Below are 23,435 nucleotides of genomic sequence, written 5' to 3'. Positions count from 1 at the left end.
TGTTTGTAACAATACTTTAAAATATTTGAAACAAAAAATGATTCATATTAAATAAAAATAAATCAATTACATTTGATTGCCAATAGTCTTGATAAACCAAAACAACTTGGTTCATGAGACCCAGTAAATACGTCATCACCTAATCCAGTTGGGTCATCATAAAAATCTTTGAATTGATTCATTATCATACTTTTTCCACCATCCGATATTCTAAAACAAAGAATAGCAGAAATAACAGCATCTAATTCATTTGGTTGATTCCAAAACATCATTGTTTTATAACAATCTTTTTTAATAAATTTAATTGGTTGAATGTTATGAGGATTACGTAATGTAAAAACAAAGAAACCAGGGTCTTTTCCAAAGAATGTTGTATGTTCTTCATGACGAACAATTGGTACTCTTGTTGCTGTAAATGAACCAAATAAATCATTATTATCAGTTTCTACAAGAAGGAGTACATCAGTTAAACCTTTAATTTTACTATTAAGACCTCTTAATGATAACTCATCAATAGAAGAGTCATAAATAATTTTAAAATGTGATTTGTTAGTCCATTGTTTAAGATAAGAAATATAATCAACCATTGAATAATCTCTCACTTTAATTTTATCAATATCTGATTTCTTCTGAAGTATATCAATCTTCTTTTTTAATAATTTAACGTCAGTTTGAATAGAATTATAAGTTGTTGATTGACTCAAAAATAAAGGATTTTCTTCGTTTAACTCTTTTCCTTTTTCATTTTTATCTACTTTAACACACCTTCGATCAACTAAATTTTTAAGTTCTTTTAAGCTAGTTTCAATATTTTTAATACTTTCTTTTAAGATTGAGACTGTCTTTTCAAATGTCTTTTTCTCAACAAATACTTCTTTCTTTTTATCAAAAATCTCAACTTTTTTGCCATTTCCTTCTTCGGTTAATTTTCTATCACTATTGTTATATAAATGGATTGTCCCATTATTTTGAATATAAATTTTACCGTTAAACTGACTGACATCCATTTCTTTTTTTTTGTTCTTTTTTAGTTACGCTCATCTTTTTAAACAATCTTTTAAAAAAAATAGAAAACAAAAATTATAAATGAATTATTTTTATAGGATTAATATCTCAATATACCATTAGCAGTCTTGATTAAGTGTCTTTAGTCAACGAAAAGTATTTTTTGTTGATGGCAGTAATTCCTTATAGCACAATTTCTTTTATAATGTCATATATTAGTTCAAAAAGAAATTTGATGAACAGAATAAAATTCTTAAGAACGAGTAATACAAATACTTATTTCGCAATGATAAAATGTTTGAAAGAATAACGATTCATATTAAAGAAAATAGATAAAGTTTAGTAATTAAATTGATGTATTTGTTAAAACGAAATAACACAAAGAACATAAAAATTCAATAATTCTTTATTTTTTTGATGGAGTAAATGCACAATATTCTCCATCCATAATTTTCTTTGAATACTTCCAATATTCACCAAATATTTGTGCATCAGTAAATACTTTATCTAAATATTTAAATCCAGCAATAATGAATGGATTATTTTCATCTTGTAAATCAGCAATTTGTGCATTTAAAGGATCACTTGAACTTTCTTCATTAAAGTTATAATAATCAATCAAGAATTTAGTACAAACAGTAGTAAATACACATGCAACTAATTGAGCAATAAGGTCAGGTGAAATATTTTTTCCATTTTTTTGTCTTTTTTTAATAATGTCTCTAATATCAGGAAGAACAGTACCATTAATTCGTTTAAGAGGTTGAATAATTAAAACAAGTTCCGTATTTTTAGTATATTGTAATAATACTAATGTTTCTAATATAAATAATTGTTGATAAATCTCTTTTATTGTTATCATATTTTCTAATGCATCAATATATCTTTTGGTTAATGTTGTTATAACATTTTTACGTTGAGTTAAAGTAAACATAGTATAAATTGAACTTAATGGATGTGGAATTCTTGATAATAAATGTTCATTTCCTCTTAATTGATATCCTTCAGTCACTCCTTCACTAAAACGACATAATATTAATGAACTGTGTTTTTCTCCAATTAGTCTTAATAATGAAATTGAATTAGAAGAAGTTAATTGTGTTTTATCAGTAACTAATGCAATTAGTGATGATATTAATTCAATTGGATTAATTAATCCTTTTTTAATAATTGAAGATGCTAAAGTCAATGCCCTATATCTAATTAGTGCATTTGTTGATTTTAATAAAGGAATTAACTCTTTTGTATGTTGTTGAGCAAGAGTCATTTGTAAAACAGATAATTCATCTGTTGAAATAGCTTCAAATAAGTCATTTAATAAAGATAATGTAGAACCACATAATTGTTCATGATTTGTTTGTAATGTTTTAGAAATATATACAGTAAAATAATTTTTAATTGATTCGTATTGAATATATAATCCTGGGTATTGTTGTAATAATCCAAATATTGCATTCATTTGGCAAATAAGTGCAACATTTGTCTGTGATTTTACAAGTAATAATTTATTAAATAATTCAACTGGAATAGGTTTATCTCCAGCTGGAAATAATTGTTTTAATGCATTAGTATTACTAATATCAATACTTCTAAATAATACTGCTAATACACTTAATGCTCTTTGTCTTACTTGTATATTTTGTGATAAATTCATAAATTGAACACAAAACTCTCCTATTCTTTCAATTTCATTTTTCTTTAATTCTGTTTCAATAAAACACTTAACTGATAATGAAATCATTGAAGGATTAGTTGCGGTAAATGTTAAATTCATTGTTGTTGATGATATTTTTTTTAAAACAATTTCATCAGCTTTATTTACAATTAATGTTGGAATAACAATAACCATTAATTCTAATACATTATTTGTTTGAATAATATCTTCTTGTGAAATATAACTAAGTAATAAACTTAATTTAGAACAAATACGTGATTTAGTAGTAATGTCTTTTGCTGTTGTTTTTAATATTAATATTACTTTATTAAACTTATCACTTACTAATTGATTAAGTAAATACTCTTGTAATTGTTGCATTTGCATTGAATTAAAATTATCTAATAATTGTGAAATTGCTTCTAAATATTCTGTTTCTGTTACATCAATTAATAATGATATTTTTTTAGAATCTAGTGGTATAAATACTTCTCTTAAAATTCGTTTTGCTTCTTCTCTATCATTTTGTCTATCTGGACGTGATGCAATTAAAAATATTCGTTTTAATAAATCTATAGCATGTGATTCTGGTGTAGAAATCATTTCTTTAAGATGATGTAATACTATTTTAACTGCCTTCTTCCTTACTGATACTGAAATATCAAATAATCTATCAACAACATCATTAACTTCTTTAGTTTCTAATTGTGTTGCAATTAAGTCTAATGCACTTTCTCTAACTGAAGCAGCTTTATCTCTAAGTCTTGATATAATTAATTTTTGAACAATATTTCTTTTACAAATGTTTTCTGAAAGTTTAATTAGACTAAGTATTCCTTTTAATGAACGAGAACGAACTAATGCTTGTGAGTCAGTAGTCATTTTTAATAAACAATTAATACACATTTCTGATATAGTTTTAAATTCTGGTATTATTATAGAAAGATAAGAATATCTATCAAATGGAATAAATTTATTAATACTTTCAGGTATTGATACTCCTCCAATAATAAAATGACTTGCTGGTTCTTCCCACCCAATTTGTGTTTCAATAATTTGTTTATTTTTTTCATCTTCAGGATCAATCATTCGTTCAAAAATACTACACAACACTTTATATGCTTCAGGTGTAGTAACAGATGCACGTGCAAGTATTATTTCTCTAATAAACCATGTTTCATCAATTTGTCTTCCAGTAAGTCTTTTCCAAAAATCATTTATTAAATCTTTTACATAACATTTCCCACACATTCCTTGTGGTACTAATGACCATTGAACTGCTTCTGTTTGAACAAAATCACATCCACAACTATTACATACTTCTTGCATCTTTTTTGAATCAATAAAAGAGACTGTTGGTTGAGTAAAGAAACAACAAATTTGTGAAAGAACATCTATTCCAATATTTCTCACTGCTGAATTGAAATTATTATGAACTAATTGATTTAACAATACATTAATTAACAATTGAAGTATTAATAATGCTGACGGAAATTCTACTGTTGATGAAAGAGAAATTAAATCAAGTGTGAATGTATTTAATAATGATGGAGATGCTGTTGATTGTAATGCACCAAAAAAACTACGAATAAATTGTGTACCTAGTGCTGTTGTTTGTTTTATGTCACCATTACATTGTAATGCAATAATTAATGCTGCATCCAATGGAACACACTCACAACTAACTACAGACTTAGAACGAGGTGCTGTAGAAGTTGAAAGTGCAATACAAATATCTTGAACAATTTGAGGAATTAATGATGGATATTTTTTCCATGCTGCAACAAGTACTTCAGTAGATGTTAAGTGTAATGGTTGAATATCATTACTAAGAAAAAGAAGAATTGGAGTTAATGTCATTAATACATTTGATTCAGTTAATGACTTTGATTGTATTCCATCGATTAATCCTTTTAATACTAAACGAAAGATAGAATGATACTCTGATTTTTCAAATAAATGTTCTGATGTTGCTGAATGAAGTATTTCAGAAATTGTATTATAATCTACGTTTTGATTAATGACACAATGTATTCCACAAGCACACAATGAAGATAAATTATTATTTTGAACTAAAGGAATAAGTTGTATTAATGCTTGTTTTTGGTCTTGAGCAGATTCATTAAAAAATGTCGTATTGTTTATCATTAATTCAGCAAGACCCAATAAGTTATGATTCTTTACTAAATTTATAATTAATTTGTTATAATCTTCATGAAGAGACATCTCTTTTCTAATTATTTTAAGATTTTTTCTTTTTTCATTCACAAATATTGAGGTTTCTTTTTTGTTATTAAAAATAAATAATGTTATTTAAACTTTCCATCCCAAACAATATAAAAAGAAACTAAAAAAAATTGATAAAAACTTAAAAATCGAAAAATAAATAAAAAATTGAATTCTATTGATGAGCCAACAACCAGCTCCTCCACAACCTATTCCAGGTATTCCAACAAATTGCACAATGAACATTAGTAATTCATTTGTTATTAGTTATCTAAATAATCAAGGGGTTATAAATTTATCTGGAAATCACTCCCAAGATGCACAGAATTTATTGAGTGGTATTAAACAAAAAGAAGTTCAAAATAAAGCACAAACAACTAAAGAAACAGAAATACACCAAACAGTGAACCAAGAAAAGAATTCTCAAAATTCTTGTGATTACCAAAACATTTCTGAAATAAATGAAATGAAAGAATCATCACAACCAGTTGAAGAAGAACACCTTCATGGTAGTGATCCTGAATTAAGTACTGTTACTAGTATTCTTAAATCAATGGAAAGTGATTTAACTGCTTTAATTAAAAAAGAAAAGACGATTACTGAAACTGTTAACCAATTAACAGAATCTAAAAAAACTTTAAAATCTCCAAGTCAAGTTCAAGACCTTCATGAACAAGTTGAGTCTAATGAAAAAATGCTAGAAAAAGTTTCTAGTGAATTTGGTAGATTAAAATCTTTTTCAGTAAGTATGAGTGAAATGGTACGTCCTCAATCAAGAACAAATGGACATACACAAGATTGCCAAATTACTACTAAAATTCCATCATTAGAAGAAATAGAAGTTCAGCCTGTTATTGGACAATTAAAATTTCAAAAGAAAATTGTTGAATGGACAAATATGCGTAATTATCGCATTCTTTATAGAAGTAGTAAAGATGGACTTAGTGCCCGTTCTTTAAATGCAAGAATATGTGGAAGGTCAAATATATTAATTATTGTTTTAACAACTAAAGGATATGTCTTTGGGTCATTTTCTTCTATTCAAATACCACCTCCACCAAGATTAGGAGATTTACATGTTGGGGCTGATCCAAATTTCTTTGTATATTCATTCCAAAATCCATTTAATACTGAACCTTTAAAAATTTTAAAGAAAAATTCTCAAACTTCTATGAAGATATATTGCAATAAAGAACAGTCATATGTTATTGGTTGTGATTGTTGTTTTTATATTAGATCAAATTGTCCTTGTCATGTCCCCTCAAATTTCTGTGATAATTATAATGAACCTTCAGGAAAAGGCAATTTATTGTTTGTGAACTGTGTTTATCCAGAAAAGTTTGCTCTTCAAGAATTGCTTGCTGTCGAATTATCTGATTAATTTTTCCTTTCTTTTATTACTACTTTTGTTTTCTTTTAAACTATTATTTTATAATCCTTGTAAAATTTATTATTAACTAACAAAATGAGCTTTTAATGAAAAATTAAATAAATTAATTATCATCCACTATTTGAGATGAAGCAGAAGCTTCAATACTTTCTCCTTGATCTTCAAGTGTATTTGTTGTTGTATTTGTTGTTGATTTTTGTTCTGATGAAGAAATATCTTTAGATTTTGTATTAGTTTTTGTTGATCCTGAATGATTCTTATTATGAGAATCAGATTTTGATTTATCAGAAGTCTTTTTATAAATAGCTTCCAACTCTGTTCCTATTTCTTTGAATGAGGGTCGTTCAGATGGTTTGTGATTCCATGCTTTTTCAATGACATTTTTCAGAATACAATCATCACCAACATGAAGTCTTTTTCCAGCACCTACAAATCTTAAAATTGATTCTGAATCAGGGAATTTCATTGGATCATAAGGATCTCTTCCTAACCAAATTTCTAACATACAAATAGCAAATGAATACACATCTGATTTTAATGTCATTTGATCTTTTCTACTAATTTCTGGTGCCATATATACAGGTGTACCAATATTTTGTAAAGCAATAGAATTTGATGATTCAATAAATGAACGAGAAGTACCAAAATCAGTAACTTTAGCAGTAATAGGATCATGTGGATTTTTAGAATAAACTAAAACATTATCAGTTTTTAAATCACGATGAAGAATATCATTTTGATGTAAATATTCCATACCACGTGCTATATCTTGACAGAATCTAACTTTTAATAAATCACTCATTGGATTTGTTTTCATGAATTTTCTTAATGAACCTAATGGACAAAATTCTGTTACAAGACATAATGTATCAGCAGTTGCTACACTTCCAATGAAATTTACAATATATGGACAACGAATACGTTCCATCATTTCTGCTTCTTGCATGAAATTAGGTAAAAGTTCTCCAAGACCGACTAAATCAGTTTTCATTACTTTAACTGCAACATCAACTCCTCTCCATTCAGCACGATAAACAATACCAAATGTACCACCACCAATAGGTGGATGTTGTAAATGAATTTCTTCATAATCTAATTTAGTAGAAAGAGCAGATTCAACTTGAAGACTTAAATAAACATGGAATTTAGATACTTTAGATTTTCCTTTTTTCTTTTTTGAATCAGAGTCATGAGAAGATCCTGATTTACCACTTCCTGATGGTGTTGATTTTGAGACATGAGATTTTTTGATTGAATTTGATCCATTTGTTCCAGAAGATTGAGAGTTTCCTTCACCTTCACTATTTTGACTTGATTGTGAACAATGTGCAATTAAGTCTGGATTATCTTTTTTAATATCTTTTAATACATTTTGAAGTTGACCATAACGTATTGTAATAGGAACTTTCTCATTTAATAATGTAGTACATTTTGCCATGAATGAAATTATAAGATCAATACTCTCTTTTGGTCTAATTGTCCCAGTGAATGGTTTACACATAATTTCATATTTTGTGTAATCACCAGAATGGAATGTAAAATGCATTGGATATTTCCAATGGTTTGTTAAAGTGAGAGCACAATCTATTGGCTCATCAATTTCAGGTCTTATATCACCAAAGTCAATTGTATTTGATGAGAAAGAGAAATAAGGATTTTCTTGTTTTAAATCAATATATTGAGAATTTGTTTTATCAAATGGAATAATTGTATTCTCGAAGATGATGAGTTTTTCATCATCAATTTCTTGTTTGATTTTTTTAGTTAATCTAATATATAATAATAAGAAGAGTGTTAAAGCAAAGATATAATAAAGAACATAGACAATACTTCCAATTCCCCAAAAGAGGAAATTAGTAAGTGCTTTTGATTTGTTCTTACAATATGCTTTATCTTGTGAATACCATTCAGGTTGACATTCACATTCAATACATCCTTCTCCTCCATCACATTCTTCTCCTTCATCCCATTTTTTATTTCCACATGTAGCAAGAATACAACCGGCTCTAGCTTTTGCATATTTTTTTGTTCCATTTACACAAACACAATGATCACATCCATATCCTCCATCACATTCTTCATATTCATCAACATTTCCATTTCCACATGTAGAAACTGCACATTTTACTATACCATCAATTTCCATTGGTTGTGTTCCATATGTACATGTACATTCATCAGTACATAGACTATCAATATATCCTTCAATTGATGGATCACATTCTTCATCTTCATCCAATTTACCATTTCCACATAATGTACATACTCTATCATTTAAAATATATCCATCAATACATTCACATTGTCCAGAACTAATAGAACAAATACCATGTTCACCACAATCATGTGGACAAGTTGTTTTAATTGTTAGATTAATTGTAGCAGCATATTCTTCATTTATTTCAAGATATAAGAAATAAAGATGTTCATGATCAAGTTTTTGAATCATTCGTGCAAGACGAGAATTTTCACCACAACCATATGTCTTTGTTGAAAGACATTTTGTTGGTGCAGAGTTACAGTCAACAGAAATATTATCAAGTGATCCTTCAACTAATCCATAATCACTTAATTTTGCTTCAATCAGATCAAGTGTAACATCAAATTCACCAGAATCACAAGTAGAAATATCTATTGTTTGATCACTTCCTTCAATCATAAACCAAAATCCTTTATTTGTAGAAGGATTACAAATATTTCTTGAAATAACAGCATTTTCTAATTTATAAGAACCTTTAAAACCATTTGGACTAATTATAGAATTCCAAGAAATTGTAAAAGAACTACTTGAACAACTATGATGAGTATCAGAAAGATAGAGAGTAAAAGAAGGAATAGTCATTGACGCATATCTAGAATGAACAAAAATATAATATGGTATTTTTGGATTAATAATAGCTGTTAACCGAGGATTACGAATATATTCTGAAATTCCTCCATTTCTATAAAGACATTCCCTACTTTCTTTTTCTGAGAAAGATGAAAGACATTTCTCAGTTGTTGCAAGAACAAGTTCAGTTCCAATTTTTGTTTGTTCAGATTCTGCAAGATTTATATCATCTACAGTATATCTTTTTTCAATTTCAACATTAACTTTTCCTCCTTTATCACTATTTAATTGAATCCATACCCCATATGTATATGGACGTGCTGGATCAACAAATCTTGAACAAAGAGTTAATTGAAGTTTTCTTCTTTCAACAGGTAATTCAGGAATAATTACTTTATAAGAAAGTGGTTTATTATCTACTTTTTTTTGATCTAAATTAATAATAAATGGATTTTCAGAAAGTCCAAGTTCAGTTGTTAAATTAGTTGATTCATCAATAAATTTTCTACATCCTTGAATATTTGAAACATCATAAACTGAACAATTTCCTTCTCCAAACCACATATATCCTGGTTGACATCCTGTACAATCTTTTGTGTACCCATTTTTCTCATCACATAACATACAAACATCAGGTTTAATACATCCATTAATACAATTTTTACCATACATACATGACATAATACAATTTCCTTTCTTATCTGGTGTATATCCTTTTTGACAAATACAATCTTTTCCACATCCTTCACTTCCATCACATTGTTCAGTAAAAGAATCCCAAATTCCATCTCCACAAATAGGTTCTTCATTAAATTCTGCTTCACTAACTTGTTGTGCATTAACAATAATAAGAATTAGTATAATAATAAAAAGCATCACAGAATGATTTCATAGATATAATCCCTCTTTATGTTTTTTAATCAATACAAAGAAAGAACAAAGTTTTAATTGTATTGGATTTAATATAAAGAATATTCCAATTGGGGGGAGTATAGATTACTTTTTTCTAAATTATGCCAAATTGATTCTCTATTTAATTGCACTGACACAATTTTACATTACATAAAAAGATTATTTAAAAAATTATTAAAAACAATCTCAATGAATTATAATTTTAATTTTAGGATAATTTATTCAAAATTTGAATGTATAATTATTTCTTTTTTTTACATCTTTTTAAAACTTCTTTTTTTAGAATCAATGTGGAATATTATTTACTTTACTTGTCTCTCAACTTATTTATTATTTGGAGTAGTTAAAGTTTTGTTTGTCTTTTAAGTATTATAAATAGATTTATTAACACCCTTTTTTTCTTTGATTTCTCAGGTAACTCAGAAAAAAAACTTTATGCTAACTATTGGATAAATACTATTACATCTTCAATTTTTTCTTTTTATTTACTCTTTCCTAACCCCCTTTTATAATTTTATTTATTAACAAATAACAAATTCCATAAATATTTTATCTATAATTATTTCTGATTATTAGTCAGATAGAATATAATTTTTTCGTTTCAGACATTTAAATCTTTTGTAGTTTATGGCTCTATATCTATAAGAATAATTGTATAAAGTTTTAACCAATAGGATTTTCCTTATTGAATTAATGAATTCAAATTTCTTTCGTTTCCACCGATTTCCATTGTATTTACTTGTCATCTGTTTTTGTTTCATTTTTCAGAAAACGGACATAAACAAGTTATAAAAATATACTAAAGTTTTATAAAAACTATTTTTAAAACATTCTAATGTTTTTTTAAGAAGGTTGATAAAACTACTTTTTATTTAATGTTTTGTCTAACCAGTATTAAATAAGAGATACTAGTTTATACCTTACCATTGTATTGATGGTTTAAGTAAAAAATTAACATTTCAATATGACCTCTATGATTTGAATTAAGAAGAAAAAAAATATACAAATCTGTGTACAATTCTTAGTAACCTCTACAAAGTGATTGGTAATAAGAAACGAAAGAAATTTATTTTATCATCAAGAAACATCTGTAATTACAATTATTTAACAATAAAAATAATGGACTCTATTAAAGAAAATTAATTTATTTTTTTCTTTAAATTAATATTAAGTTTCATAGTTTTTCTTTATTTGTTTTAATTCATGATTATCAAAAATAAATAAACCATAACGGATGATCAAATTCATTTAATAGAATTTGGAAAAATGTTCTTTTAGTTTTTCAATTTCTTCTCTTTTTTTAGATAAATCAAGAGTAACACTTAAATCTTTTTTAATATCACCTCCAATAAGAGAGGCACTGATTTCCATCATTCCATTTTGATTAATTTGAATTGTAAATTCAAATTTTTGTTCTCCACGTTTTGCAGTTGGGATTCCATTAATGCTAAGTTTTGTAATAGTTTCCATTCCAATTGAAGTAACATATCTACCAAATCCTCGATAAATTATAAAATCCGCACTAGTTTGATTATCTCGAGTTGTACAATATCGTCTAGTTGTTCCCAATGTAGGAAGTGTTTTTCCATCTTCAATAAGCATATCAAATTTTCCACCTTCTACCTCTATCCCAATTGGTGTTGGAACAATATCATATATAACTTCTTTACCAATAGCATTTTCCCCTTTTTTATATGCCGAATATGTAGCTCCTTTTACAACAGCAGTAAGTGGATTAAAGTTATTATTAGCAAATACCGCTCCACCAATTACCTCACTAACTTTTTCTCTAATTTTTGGGATCTTACTTGTTCCACCGATTAACAATACTAACTGAACACCTCCAGATTTGTATCCTTTTCTTTGAGTAACTTCTGTTATTTTATTAACAAACCGTTTATATATTCCACTATTTTCACATCTTTTATCAAACTCACTACTTGAAATAGGAGCACAACTAAAGTCGTCTTCTTCATCCATGTCTAATAAATTCTCTAATTCTAAATCCATATCTACATTTACTGGTTTGGAAGTTCCATTATTTTGCTGAGCTAATTTATTGGCTTTATCACTTAATCCAATTTTAATTCTTTCTGCTTCTTTTTTTAATTTTATTAATTTCTTTCTGAATACTGTCTTTTCTTTTTGAGTCATTCCTCGTTTATTTCTATAATATCCTGGAATCCATTCTTCTACTCTTTCTTTAATAATATCAATCATCACATTATCAAAATCATTTCCTCCTAAATTTGGATCACCTCCACTTGATTCTACAATAACACTATCATTTGATATTTTACAACAACACACATCTAATGTTCCTCCTCCAAAATCAATTACTACAACTTTATTTCCATTTTTTAACGAATTTGAATATTCTCTTTTGTATTCAGTAATAGCCGCTGTTGGTTCATTTTCAATTGAAACATTCTTAATTCCTGCCAATTCACATGCTGTTAATGTTGCATCTCTTTGTTTATCATTAAAATCAACTGGAACAGTAACAACAACATTTGATATTGGACGATTACCAAGTTTTTTTTGTGCAATTTCATATAAATACTTTAGTATCATTCCACTAATTTCTTCGGGTTCAAATTCTTCGTTGTCTTGAGTTAATGGATTGTAAGATTCAATATAAACACTTCCATTTTCTCTATCCTTTACTTTAAATGGCCAATTTGCAAGGTCCTTATCATTTATATCACCTAGCCCTCTTCCTATAATTCTCTTACTATCATAAATAATACATTCATTGTGAATATCATCCTTAGCACTATTTCCTATAATCATATTACCATTATCACCTAATTGTGAAAGACTAATCCATGACGCTACCTGTTCTTTATCTCGTTCATCTTGAATTAAGACAGGTCCTTTTCTAGCAATGTCATAATAACCAACAGAAGCGTATGTAGTTCCTAAATCAATTCCAATTGACAGTGGATCTTCTTCTACAGCCATTAAATGAATATAACAAGTTTATTTTAACTTTTAAATATAGTTCCTATTTCTATCTTATTGAATAAACATCATTGTTTTTTGTATTTTTTTATTTTCTTTCAAATATTTTTATGTTTTGAAGGTTGCACGTCAGAAACACATCACAAAATCTTAAAATAACTCCAAGCATTGAGGTATCAGTTACAGTCAGATATGATGGTAATTGGTTAGAGAACACTTTATTCATTATGAAAGAATACAAATTTGAAAGAGTAGAACTGATTTGTTTGTGTTGATGGAATGTCATTTGTTGTAATGAAAGAGAGTGAGTTTATAAAGATGATAGGATTAATTAGTTGTTATGGTGTATGTGTATTTGTTAATGGAAAGAACAATTGGTGATGAACAATGAAAAGTGGTTGGTGGTGATAAATGAAAATAGTCATAATAAAAATAATAATGATAAAATCAACAAAATAAGAAAACAAGAAGAACAACAAATTACAATATAAATAACAATACAATAAATACAAAGAGTTAAACACAATAAATTAAAATAAAATAAAGAAGAAACACTTTTCAAAAAAATAAAAATTTAAAAAAATAAAAATTTACAATCTTAAAACACAAAATAATTATCCAAATATTAACAAAAATTAATATAAATTAAATTCAATAACATTTAATTATCTATTTTTTTATTTCTTTATGTTTTATATGTTCTCTTTTATCTTTCTTCTTATTTATTCTTTTTCTATTTATCTTTTATCTCTTATTCTAATATTCACTTCTCTTCTTATTTTGTTTTCTCTTTTATCTCTGTTTCTTTGTTTCTTATTGATGTTTTGTACCACTACACTCATCTTTCTCTTCATCATATTCTTCAATAGAACCATTTCGAATGAGTGATTTTGTGTATCTCCGATTTCTTTTTTATCTTGTCATTTTTGTTTTCTATTTACCAGTTCATTCATTATAAGATGAAAGAAAGATGAATAAATCCCAGAATGATAAGAATGCACAAGTGATGATGATGACATTCTTATTTTAATTATGTAAAGATGGTTTTGGTAGTTCATTTGTTATTTAAACATCTCATCATCACAATCTCATCATTTCAAACAGTTAAATGTCCTGTAATCAACAAAAAGAATGTTGTAAGAAAGAATGTCAAGAGAAAGAATGTTGTAAAGAGTATTGTTGTAAAGAGTATTGTTGTAAAGAGTATTGTAAGAAAGAATGTTGTTGTCCAAGAATTAAAGCATTTAAGAAATTTATGAACACATTTGAAAAAGCACAAATTGGAAAAGAAGCACCAGAATTTAAAGCACCAGCATATTGTCCATGTGGTTCAATCAAAGAAATTGATATTAATGAATATAAAGGGAAATATGTTGTGTTATTATTTTATCCATTGGATTGGACATTTGTTTGTCCAACAGAAATGATTGGATATAGTGAAGTTGCAGGACAATTGAAAGAAATCAATTGTGAAGTTATTGGGGTGAGTGTTGATTCAGTTTATTGTCATCAAGCATGGTGTGAAGCAGATAAAAGTAAAGGAGGAGTAGGAAAATTAGGATTCCCATTAGTATCAGATATTAAAAGATGTATTTCAATTAAATATGGAATGTTAAATGTAGAAACAGGAGTTTCAAGAAGAGGATATGTCATTATTGATGATAAAGGAAAAGTAAGATACATTCAAATGAATGATGATGGAATTGGAAGATCAACAGAAGAAACTATTAGAATAGTTAAAGCAATTCAATTTAGTGAAGAACATGGAGCAGTTTGTCCAATCAATTGGAAAGCAGGGAAAGACACAATTGAACCAACACCAGAAGGAATCAAGAAATATTTAACAACACATTAAAATAAACAAGATATTTTAATAAATTTTATTATTAAGAAGAAAATGATAATAAACATATAAAATAAAGAATAAACATAATAATTTAATAAATGAATAGAATAAATAATAAATAATATAAGTAGATAAATTGAAATAAAATGATAAAATGAATATAAAATATATTTTATTTTTACAAAATGTAATTACATAGAATTGAAATAGAAGAATAAGAATATTAGAAATAATAATTAGAATTGAAATTGATAAAATATCAAATAGAAATTAAACAAACATATCAAATTATACCAATCAATTAATAAATAATAAACAACTAAAACAATAAATTAAAACAATAATCAATAAATAAAAATAAAAATGAATAAACATGAAATGGTTCAACTAAATTAGTGAAATATCAAAACTACAAAAGAAAATAAAGTTAGTGACAATGATAATTATTCTTGCTTGAGTGTTGATGAAACACGATTACAATAATTTAAAAATATGATAATAATTTGTTCTATGCAAAATTAATATATATTTCATTTTGTTATCTTTGTTATTACGCCTGGTTACAGAAATCAGTTATTGAGTAAAGTAAAGAATAGTCAAGAGAAGTGAATAATAAGAATGGAAAAATTGATAGAATAATAAACAGAGTTAAAAAAACAAAAATTAATTGAATTAATTGTCTAAAATATAATAAGAACCTCTAAAATCTTGAGTGATTTAAGAACTTTGAATATTTTATTATTTTATTATTTCGACTGTGTTTTAATCAATCAATAAAATACTGAAATATCCTTTATAATACCATTTTCATTTAACTTTCTTATTAAATTTTATATAATGAGAAATGGGCTTAAAAACAGTGAATGATTATAATAACTCTTCAACTATAACATTCCCTTTGTTAGTAGATATTTTAACAATGAGAAATCATATTAAGTAGTATTAAAACAATAAAAATTTAGATGATTAAATTAAATCATCCCAAAAAAAAATATAAAAAACTTATAATACAATTTCAAATGGAGTATTTTTGGATAAATAAAAGTTAATTAAATAACATAGACTTTCTATTTCATTAAAATCAATAATTAATGAAAAACATATGATCAAATAAGTCAGAAATAATTGACTTAATAATTTTTAATGAATTAAATTTTTATAAAAATTCATTAGAAATAATAAAAAATGAAAAAATCTGCATGTGAGAAACAAGCAGTGAAAAAGAGATAATATAGAAAAATAATTCAATTTATGAATAATTAATAACAAGTTATAAAAAAAACATGAAGCTGAATTTAGGATAATAAAACTTTGAGGAAAAAAAAAGAAACAAATATAAATAATATAAAAGAAGAAGATTTTATTAAATAAAACAGTGAATTATTCACAAATCTAAAAAAAGAAAGTCCTACCATCAATAGCACTCTTACAGAACAAAAACTCTTGAGAACAATACATTTGTTATGACTAAAACTTACAATAAAGATGAAATGAATGAAGTCAAGAGAGAGTCTAAGAGTTTTGAAGGAGTACAACAAGGGGTTTTACTTGCATTATTAAATTCAATTGGATTTTCATTTGAGTTTAGAAGACCAGAACGGTTTGCTATCAAGACGATTCAATACTTAGTTATTAATGATGTCTATTTCAATGAAAAAAAGTTAGAATTTGGAAGTGTTATTGATGAATATTGTGATAAACAATATGCATCTGAAATAAAAAAAGATATGTCATCAAATCAAATTAAAACAATTAAAAGAAGAAGAGATTTAAATAGAGCGGCTTTAACATTTAATTGGCTTGTTGAATATGCAGAACAAAATGGATATACTATTCATAAACGCTCTACAAAATCATCTAAAAAAACTTTACAAATGGAAAAAATTAATGAAATTTCATTAAATGGTCAAACTATTATAACTCAAACTCAAATGAATCATATTGGAAAACAAATGAACCAATATGTTGTCTCCCAATTTGTAAAAGAAGAAAAAAGTTCTACACTACCTGCTTTTCATCCTTTTAGTATTAGCTTATTACAAATAAATCAAAAAAATAAATTAGTCCCTTTTATAAATCCTCCTCATCAATTATCTTTCAATTCTAATCTTTTTAATAAAAATTTTAATCAATCTACTAGTGAACTCTTCTCTCTATCTCAAAATCAAAACTCATTGGACATTGGCTTAGTTACAAACCCTTATTATAATCTTACTTTTGCTCCAGTTCTTCCTCCTCATTATTATTCATTTGTTTATTGATTTTTTTTTTATTTTTATAAGAAAATAATCATTTTATCTGAAATTGTATTTTATTCCGTACAGGTCATTGTAAAATGAATAAGTTTTAATCAAATAATATATTGGTGTTGATAAAAAAACAATTTATTTTGATGATTTATTTTGTGTTCTTTCTATCTTATTTTTTGTTTTAAATAATTTTCCATCAGAATTAATTACTAAAAAAAATCTAAATCTCTTAAGTACTCTTCTTTTTATTGTCTTTAAATCTGTCTTTTTATGAAAGAACACAACAGGGTCCCTTTTCAATTAGCTTTTAGGACGTAACAAAATTTTTCATTGAATTTAATAGCCTTTGAATATATGTTCAACTTCAGTTTTTTATAAATTTTTATGGAATAAAATAAGAAAAGAAACTCAACAAAGAATTGTTTTAAAACAATACGTTTGATACAAATAAATTTTTATTTTTAAGTTTAACAACATATGTTTTTATGTAAGATAGTGAGGTATTAAATATGATTAGTCCAACATTCTTTAAGAAAAGAAAAAAGATCGTTTTGATGAGAGGTTTGTTTATTTCTTAAGAGAAGAGACCAGTTAATATTTGAAATTGAAACTCAGCGTAAAAAATAGATGACAGATTTCAGAAGTAACCAATTGACAAAAAAGTAGTTAATACAAAAATGATTTTTGTTCTTTTTTCAATACCATTTCGTCATCACATGAACGAGACAAAATGAAAAAAAAAAACCGAAGATATAAGAAAGAAAAGAAGAATAAATAAACTATTTAAATATGATATTCATTTTGTTTAAGGAAGAGAATTTTCGATATTTGTAACAATCACGTTTAATGACATATGAATATAATTCAATTGTTCTGTAATCATTTTCATGTTTTGTGTAATCTGTGAATCTTTTTCTAAATTTTGACAAACTAACTGACATTTATTAAGTTGAGCTTTAGCATATTCAAAAGACATTTTTAAATATTCTTTTGCATTATCAAAAGTAGGGATTCCATTTAAATCAGGGATTGGAGAACTTTCTGTTGTTTGAGGTAAAAATAGAGATTGATTAATTTCTTGATCATCTTCATCTTCAATAATATTACATCGTTTTTGTTTTATCCATGGACAATCTCTTCTTCTTAATTTCCAAAAATTTGGTTTTTTTAATGTTAATGTTCCACTCTGAAAATATGGTGAATGACTAAGTCCATCAAGAAATGCTTTTTTCCATCTATTTGGACTTGTTTTAAATTGGTCTAATTGTCCAAATATATGCCAATGTGTTGCAACAAATCCATGAATATCATCTTTTAATGAAAAATATAAAACTCCTTTATGAATTTCCATTAATGAATAAATAATAATTCTACAAATTAATATCCATGAAACAGGTCGTTTACTTCCAAATACTTCAATTCCATGTTTACATAATGGACAAAGACATAATTTTAAATGATACTCTTCATTTTCTGGTATTTCCAATGGAATAGGTGTAGAGTCATATTCATTAAAAATAGGAGTAGTACAATGTTCAATTGTATTCATTTTGATTACTATTTCTTTAAGATGAGATTTAAATAGGGTTCTTCTAACTCTTTTTTGTTTTCAAAAAAGAAAGAATTTCCAAATACTTTTTCTTTTATCTATTTTTAGGAAATTTAAAAATTTTTTCTTTTAGAAGTTGACATCAACATCTTTTCCTCTTGTTTTATATTATTTTTCTCCCTTTTTTTTTCTTAATCTCTTTTGGAAATCTCCGTTATTTTTCTTTTTCTCACGGTATTTATAGGTTTGATTTTTTTTGTAAAAAAATATGAACTTTCCCTGAAGTTATTTTTATCATTTGTTCTTTTCATTTTCCTTTAGTTCATTACTTTAAATTCTTTTTTTTGATCCAATTGAAAAGTCTACAAAAGCAAACGAAAACAAAAATAGGGGTAGTGAGGTAATATCTTCTTTTGTGTCATTTATGAAATTAACCAGTTTTTTTCTTTGATATTATAAAATATCATTTATTTAACTATTTTCTTTATCCTTTCGTTTTGTGAACTTGTTTTTGGATTTGTTTTAATTCCATGAAATATTTTTCTTTTTATTTCATGTTTGTTTGTTTTATTATTCTTTTTAACTCAACCATCCAACAATACTAACATTTCAATAGCATTATATCTTTTAAATTAACTTTATCATTAGTCTTCATTAGTTACATGAGTTATTATTGATAAGTTTTGAATTTGACTGTCTTTTTGCGGAGATTGAATTCCGACAAATAGTGATGATAAGACACAATAATATAGTATCTGTTAAATGTTTTGTAAATGTTTCTCTTAGTAATAAAATGCCTAACCGACTATAAGCATTAATTTAAACTTTATCATAACCAATTCTCTATTTTATAAATTATTCTTTTAATACATACAACACCATTTATTCAATTCATACATTTTACATAGAACACTGACACAGGTTGTTTATCGTTCATTTATTAAAATTTTGTATGGTTGGTAACACCCTCCTTTACTTCAAATATAATTATCATTACATTTTGACATTGCAAATATTTTTGTGAATATTTAATATATTTTCTTCCAATAAATATTTTCCTGATGGTCCATTTTGAACATTTATACTATGAAGTTAATATGTATTCAAGAAAACTATTTCTTAAATTTGTCTTAAAAAAATAAATGATAAAATTTATAGGAATTCAAAGGTTTATCTAAAATAATTCATTTTCATGGAAGAATTATCTTTGATAATAGCTATAAGAAGTTATTATCATTCAAGAATGAAATAAATGATATTGGCAATGGTATACAAAAACTAATTAATAGGATGAATGTATTTAAAATTAAACATAGAAATAGTGTAATATGTATATTTAACTGTTGTCTACATATCTAATAAACAAAGATAGTAAATAAGTGTTTCGTTTATTTTCAAATCACTAATTTATATAAGAAATGGAGATATAAAGAATTTGGAGCGTTATGATAAAATAACCAAAGTTTAATACAATCGTAAAACCTATTATTCACTCTATAAAAGAATAAACTAAATTAACACAAGAAAAAAAGATCAGTTAAAATAAAACCATAAAATAATTTGTTGATAAAACAATTAGTAGTGTTATTCTAAAACAAAAGAATAAAAATAAAGATATGTTACAATCATAGTTTTATTTACGTTGATATTTTGAAAAGAATAACATAAAAATAAAAGTATAAATTTATTATACTATTTTTATTAGTATTTTTTTTCTATTTTATTGGAGTAGAAGTCATCTTTTAATTAAAATTTAATAAAAGATTTATTTTTATAAAAAAAATAAAAATAATTAAAAAGTAGTTAATTAAGTATTAATAATAATTTACTATCTCATTTTGTTTCTTACAAAATAAATTTCAAATCCATAAAAGATTTTCTAGTTTAAAATAAATAAGTCAAGAATGAGTATAAGGAGTGAAGAAGTTGGAAGAAAAGAGTGGGTAAAACGAATTACAGGAGAAACTGAGGCAGAGTTTCGAATTAATAAAGAAAATTGGATATACCAAAAACCATCACTTTATAGCTCTCCTGAAATGGTTATTGTGAATAAAATAACCAAAGAAGAATTTTCATGTGGTTGTCTTGAAATGGTTCCACTCAAAGATTTGAGAAAGTACCAACACCAATCTACTCAAGGTATCACCTTTGAAATTATATTGAGAGAAGATGATGAGTCAATTGATCAAGTAAATGTTGCAACAATGCAAGCAATGAAAGAATACAATAATTCTGTATTTCTTGTTGCTTCAAATTTTAATGCAGTAGAAAGTGTAAGTGAAACAATAGCACCTAATGACCCTAATTTTACTACGAATTATATTTATGATGGAACTCAAGGACCAATAGCATCTCTTGGGGCACCTGCAGCTGCATTACAAAGAACTATTTTTCCATTTTATAATAAAACTACAAAACCAAAAGAATGGGAACAAAACCAAAAAAAACAAATAGAAATATTAGGAGAATTAAATTCAATTTTTCATGTTATTAATGGATATCCAATTCTTGAAAATGATGTAAAAGAACCAAGTGAAAAAGATGAAGAAAAATACCTTTCAGTCTTTCATTCAAATGTAGAAATTTCATATATTTATGGAAGGAATGAATTTATACTTATTCCAAAACAAATGAGAAATAGAATTGATCAAGTATTTGCTGCTGCAGTTAATATTGGGCAAGGATATAGTGGATGTAATAATCATAAATTAGTTAATGGAAAACCCAAAGTATTATCATATGCTCTTGATTGTGGATATGAAACATGTTACTTAGTTGCAATTAAGAATCATAGAACAACAATTGTATTAACATTATTAGGAGGAGGAGTTTTTGGTAATTCATATACAGATATTTGTAAATCAATTATAAAAATTCATAAACGATATTGTTTAGGTAATAATGGTGAATTACGTAGAGTAGTTCTTCCTTTATTTTCAAAAGGAGGAAAGGGAATTATTGAAGTTCTTATTCCTTTATTACAACAAGAAAAGATTTTATTTAAAATTCATTATTATCAAAATAATCAATTAGTCAAAACCGTTTATTGAACTAAATTAATTTTTATTGTTGTTCTTCAAGATATTTCTTAAAATCATCACCTATTCCCATATATTCAGCAATTTCTAATATTGATTCATCACATTTTCCAATAATTTGAAGATCATTAATTTTATTAAATGAGTTAAATTTTTTCATATTAATATATACTCTTGGTGTATTCTTTTTTGGTAGATCAATTAAAGAAGCAAATGGTTGAACAAGTAATGAAGTTCCCAAAACAATTAATAAATCACAATTTTCTACTTTTTCAAAATTATTAAAGAATTCTTGAGGTAATCCTTCTCCAAAGAAAACTATATCTGGTTTTACTACTCCTTTACAAGAGTCACAATAACATACTTTTCCATCTCGTACATTGTCAATAAAATAATTTTGTTCAAATGATTTTTTACAATTTAAACAATGAGCAGAATAATAATTACCATGTGCCATAACTAATTTTTCTTTAGGAAAACCTGATTGAATTTCAAGTCCATCAATGTTTTGAGTAAAAAGCATTGAAATATATCCTAATTTATTTAAATAATTTAAAAAATAATGAGTTGGTGTTGGAAAATATTTTCCAAGACCTGGCATTAATTCAGATGCAAGTGTATAAAATGGGTTTGGATTTGACTTAAAATAATCAATGTCAAAAACAGCTTGTGGAAATGGTAAATTATATTTTTCTAAATTATCATATAGTCCTGTTCCTGGAGTTCTAAAGTCAGGAATTCCTGCACTTGTAGAAATTCCTGCACCTGCCATAATTACAACATTTGATGGTTTTCTGTATTTCATAAATAATCCTAATCCTTTTGCATTTTTTGGTAAAATCAATGGTAGAGTATCATACAATTTTTGAAGTTTTTCTTTTGAAATTTCTTTCTTACATTCTTTACAATATCCCCCTTTTGTTCCACAACTTACTGGATGTTCATGTTTATCTCTACATTCTTCACACATATGTTTTCTACATGTTACACAAACACACTCTGTCAATTGGCCACACCCACACTTAAATGAAAAATTTTTCATTTTAAATGCATCAATTTGTTTTGGAAGGTGCTGACACTCTTCAATTGACATTTCTATATTTTTAAGTTTTATTTAAATTTCTTAAATAATGGATTTGATAACTTATCTTTAGCATAACAAAAATATAAAAAGAGAATGATGTTTGTCATAAAAAAATTAACAACGACCTATGAAGAATGAAATAAATTATTTCAGTTTTTATTCAATCATAAAATTATGTAGTTTTAAAAATGTCTTTATCATTGTTTATATTAGATTAAAGTTATACTGAATTTTATTTTTTTTTATTTATAAATTGTATTAAAAATAGATTCGAAGGTAGCACGTCAGAGACACCACACAGAACCCTAAAATATTTCCATCCTTCGATTCCCCCAGTTATGGACTGGTTATGACGTTGCGTTTGGTTAGAAAAACATCTTACCCGGTACTGCAAGAGTAGCAGTGTTTATTATGTACAATGACAGAATATCATTGACAATAAACGAATGGGTATTTATAGAGATGTTATTATTACTTGTTAGAATACAAGTATATTTGATAATATAAGAAAGATTATCAAAAGAAAAGGGTCAAGTGGATGAGGCTAAAAGAATATTAGCCCAAAGCAATACAATGGTAATTATATACTCTCCTTAAAATAAGAAAATAAAAAAGAAGAAATCTAAACCCAAAGAAGAAGAAATTTAAACCCATCAAAATAAAAAGAAATAAATAATGAATATTTAAA

At 25.8% G+C, this 23,435-nt stretch overlaps 10 protein-coding genes across 10 annotated transcripts, besides 29 other annotated features; 4 read left to right on the top strand and 6 right to left on the bottom strand.

Moving 5' to 3' along the window:
• Positions 1 to 62: 62 nt before the first annotated feature.
• Positions 63 to 1,007, bottom strand: EDI_034480 (uncharacterized protein; the record flags this gene model as incomplete). Its single annotated transcript, XM_001738356.1, has 1 exon — positions 63 to 1,007. One exon carries the CDS (start codon positions 1,005 to 1,007, stop codon positions 63 to 65), a length of 945 nt encoding a protein of 314 aa, XP_001738408.1.
• Positions 1,008 to 1,055: 48 nt separating this feature from the next.
• Positions 1,056 to 1,102: a sequence feature (AT_rich).
• Positions 1,103 to 1,411: 309 nt separating this feature from the next.
• EDI_034470 (uncharacterized protein) lies at positions 1,412 to 4,885 on the bottom strand (the record flags this gene model as incomplete). The annotated part of the gene is made up of 1 exon (XM_001738355.1): positions 1,412 to 4,885. One exon carries the CDS (start codon positions 4,883 to 4,885, stop codon positions 1,412 to 1,414), a length of 3,474 nt encoding a protein of 1,157 aa, XP_001738407.1.
• Positions 2,965 to 2,992: a sequence feature (AT_rich).
• A 64-nt stretch (positions 4,886 to 4,949) lies between the features above and the next one.
• Positions 4,950 to 4,977: a sequence feature (AT_rich).
• A 15-nt stretch (positions 4,978 to 4,992) lies between these two features.
• Positions 4,993 to 5,055: a sequence feature (AT_rich).
• An 11-nt stretch (positions 5,056 to 5,066) lies between these two features.
• EDI_034460 (uncharacterized protein) lies at positions 5,067 to 6,266 on the top strand (the record flags this gene model as incomplete). The annotated part of the gene is made up of 1 exon (XM_001738354.1): positions 5,067 to 6,266. The coding sequence occupies one exon, from the start codon at positions 5,067 to 5,069 to the stop codon at positions 6,264 to 6,266; it is 1,200 nt and encodes a 399-aa protein (XP_001738406.1).
• Positions 6,267 to 6,356: 90 nt separating this feature from the next.
• Positions 6,357 to 6,386: a sequence feature (AT_rich).
• Positions 6,379 to 9,981, bottom strand: EDI_034450 (serine-threonine protein kinase, putative; the record flags this gene model as incomplete). Its single annotated transcript, XM_001738353.1, has 1 exon — positions 6,379 to 9,981. The coding sequence occupies one exon, from the start codon at positions 9,979 to 9,981 to the stop codon at positions 6,379 to 6,381; it is 3,603 nt and encodes a 1,200-aa protein (XP_001738405.1).
• Positions 9,982 to 10,167: 186 nt separating this feature from the next.
• Positions 10,168 to 10,274: a sequence feature (AT_rich).
• A 247-nt stretch (positions 10,275 to 10,521) lies between these two features.
• Positions 10,522 to 10,582: a sequence feature (AT_rich).
• Positions 10,583 to 10,803: 221 nt separating this feature from the next.
• Positions 10,804 to 10,845: a sequence feature (AT_rich).
• Positions 10,846 to 11,144: 299 nt separating this feature from the next.
• Positions 11,145 to 11,188: a sequence feature (AT_rich).
• A 77-nt stretch (positions 11,189 to 11,265) lies between these two features.
• EDI_034440 (heat shock protein 70kD, putative) lies at positions 11,266 to 12,981 on the bottom strand (the record flags this gene model as incomplete). Its single annotated transcript, XM_001738352.1, has 1 exon — positions 11,266 to 12,981. The coding sequence occupies one exon, from the start codon at positions 12,979 to 12,981 to the stop codon at positions 11,266 to 11,268; it is 1,716 nt and encodes a 571-aa protein (XP_001738404.1).
• Positions 12,118 to 12,138: a sequence feature (AT_rich).
• A 114-nt stretch (positions 12,982 to 13,095) lies between the features above and the next one.
• Positions 13,096 to 13,457: a repeat region.
• Position 13,458: 1 nt separating this feature from the next.
• Positions 13,459 to 13,626: a microsatellite.
• Positions 13,627 to 13,641: 15 nt separating this feature from the next.
• Positions 13,642 to 13,799: a microsatellite.
• A 290-nt stretch (positions 13,800 to 14,089) lies between these two features.
• EDI_034430 (uncharacterized protein) lies at positions 14,090 to 14,836 on the top strand (the record flags this gene model as incomplete). Its single annotated transcript, XM_001738351.1, has 1 exon — positions 14,090 to 14,836. The coding sequence occupies one exon, from the start codon at positions 14,090 to 14,092 to the stop codon at positions 14,834 to 14,836; it is 747 nt and encodes a 248-aa protein (XP_001738403.1).
• Positions 14,832 to 14,871: a sequence feature (AT_rich).
• Positions 14,872 to 14,883: 12 nt separating this feature from the next.
• Positions 14,884 to 14,973: a microsatellite.
• A 3-nt stretch (positions 14,974 to 14,976) lies between these two features.
• Positions 14,977 to 15,008: a sequence feature (AT_rich).
• Positions 15,009 to 15,031: 23 nt separating this feature from the next.
• Positions 15,032 to 15,201: a microsatellite.
• A 355-nt stretch (positions 15,202 to 15,556) lies between these two features.
• Positions 15,557 to 15,579: a sequence feature (AT_rich).
• Positions 15,580 to 15,957: 378 nt separating this feature from the next.
• Positions 15,958 to 16,022: a sequence feature (AT_rich).
• A 31-nt stretch (positions 16,023 to 16,053) lies between these two features.
• Positions 16,054 to 16,109: a sequence feature (AT_rich).
• A 49-nt stretch (positions 16,110 to 16,158) lies between these two features.
• Positions 16,159 to 16,200: a sequence feature (AT_rich).
• A 90-nt stretch (positions 16,201 to 16,290) lies between these two features.
• EDI_034420 (uncharacterized protein) lies at positions 16,291 to 17,088 on the top strand (the record flags this gene model as incomplete). The annotated part of the gene is made up of 1 exon (XM_001738350.1): positions 16,291 to 17,088. The coding sequence occupies one exon, from the start codon at positions 16,291 to 16,293 to the stop codon at positions 17,086 to 17,088; it is 798 nt and encodes a 265-aa protein (XP_001738402.1).
• Positions 17,066 to 17,125: a sequence feature (AT_rich).
• A 756-nt stretch (positions 17,126 to 17,881) lies between these two features.
• Positions 17,882 to 18,625, bottom strand: EDI_034410 (uncharacterized protein; the record flags this gene model as incomplete). Its single annotated transcript, XM_001738349.1, has 1 exon — positions 17,882 to 18,625. The coding sequence occupies one exon, from the start codon at positions 18,623 to 18,625 to the stop codon at positions 17,882 to 17,884; it is 744 nt and encodes a 247-aa protein (XP_001738401.1).
• Positions 18,626 to 20,289: 1,664 nt separating this feature from the next.
• Positions 20,290 to 20,350: a sequence feature (AT_rich).
• Positions 20,351 to 20,365: 15 nt separating this feature from the next.
• Positions 20,366 to 20,453: a sequence feature (AT_rich).
• Positions 20,454 to 20,529: 76 nt separating this feature from the next.
• EDI_034400 (uncharacterized protein) lies at positions 20,530 to 21,675 on the top strand (the record flags this gene model as incomplete). Its single annotated transcript, XM_001738348.1, has 1 exon — positions 20,530 to 21,675. One exon carries the CDS (start codon positions 20,530 to 20,532, stop codon positions 21,673 to 21,675), a length of 1,146 nt encoding a protein of 381 aa, XP_001738400.1.
• Positions 21,676 to 21,688: 13 nt separating this feature from the next.
• EDI_034390 (NAD-dependent deacetylase sirtuin-3, mitochondrial precursor, putative) lies at positions 21,689 to 22,756 on the bottom strand (the record flags this gene model as incomplete). The annotated part of the gene is made up of 1 exon (XM_001738347.1): positions 21,689 to 22,756. One exon carries the CDS (start codon positions 22,754 to 22,756, stop codon positions 21,689 to 21,691), a length of 1,068 nt encoding a protein of 355 aa, XP_001738399.1.
• Positions 21,791 to 21,834: a sequence feature (AT_rich).
• Positions 22,199 to 22,227: a sequence feature (AT_rich).
• Positions 22,757 to 22,759: 3 nt separating the features above from the next.
• Positions 22,760 to 22,795: a sequence feature (AT_rich).
• Positions 22,796 to 22,975: 180 nt separating this feature from the next.
• Positions 22,976 to 23,013: a sequence feature (AT_rich).
• Positions 23,014 to 23,435: part of a repeat region that runs on past the window's edge.

Source organism: Entamoeba dispar, genomic scaffold (assembly GCF_000209125.1).
Source record: "Entamoeba dispar SAW760 scf_1105229461261 genomic scaffold, whole genome shotgun sequence".
Taxonomy (NCBI): domain Eukaryota; phylum Evosea; order Mastigamoebida; family Endamoebidae; genus Entamoeba; species Entamoeba dispar.
This window is presented reverse-complemented; position numbering and strand designations above follow the sequence as displayed.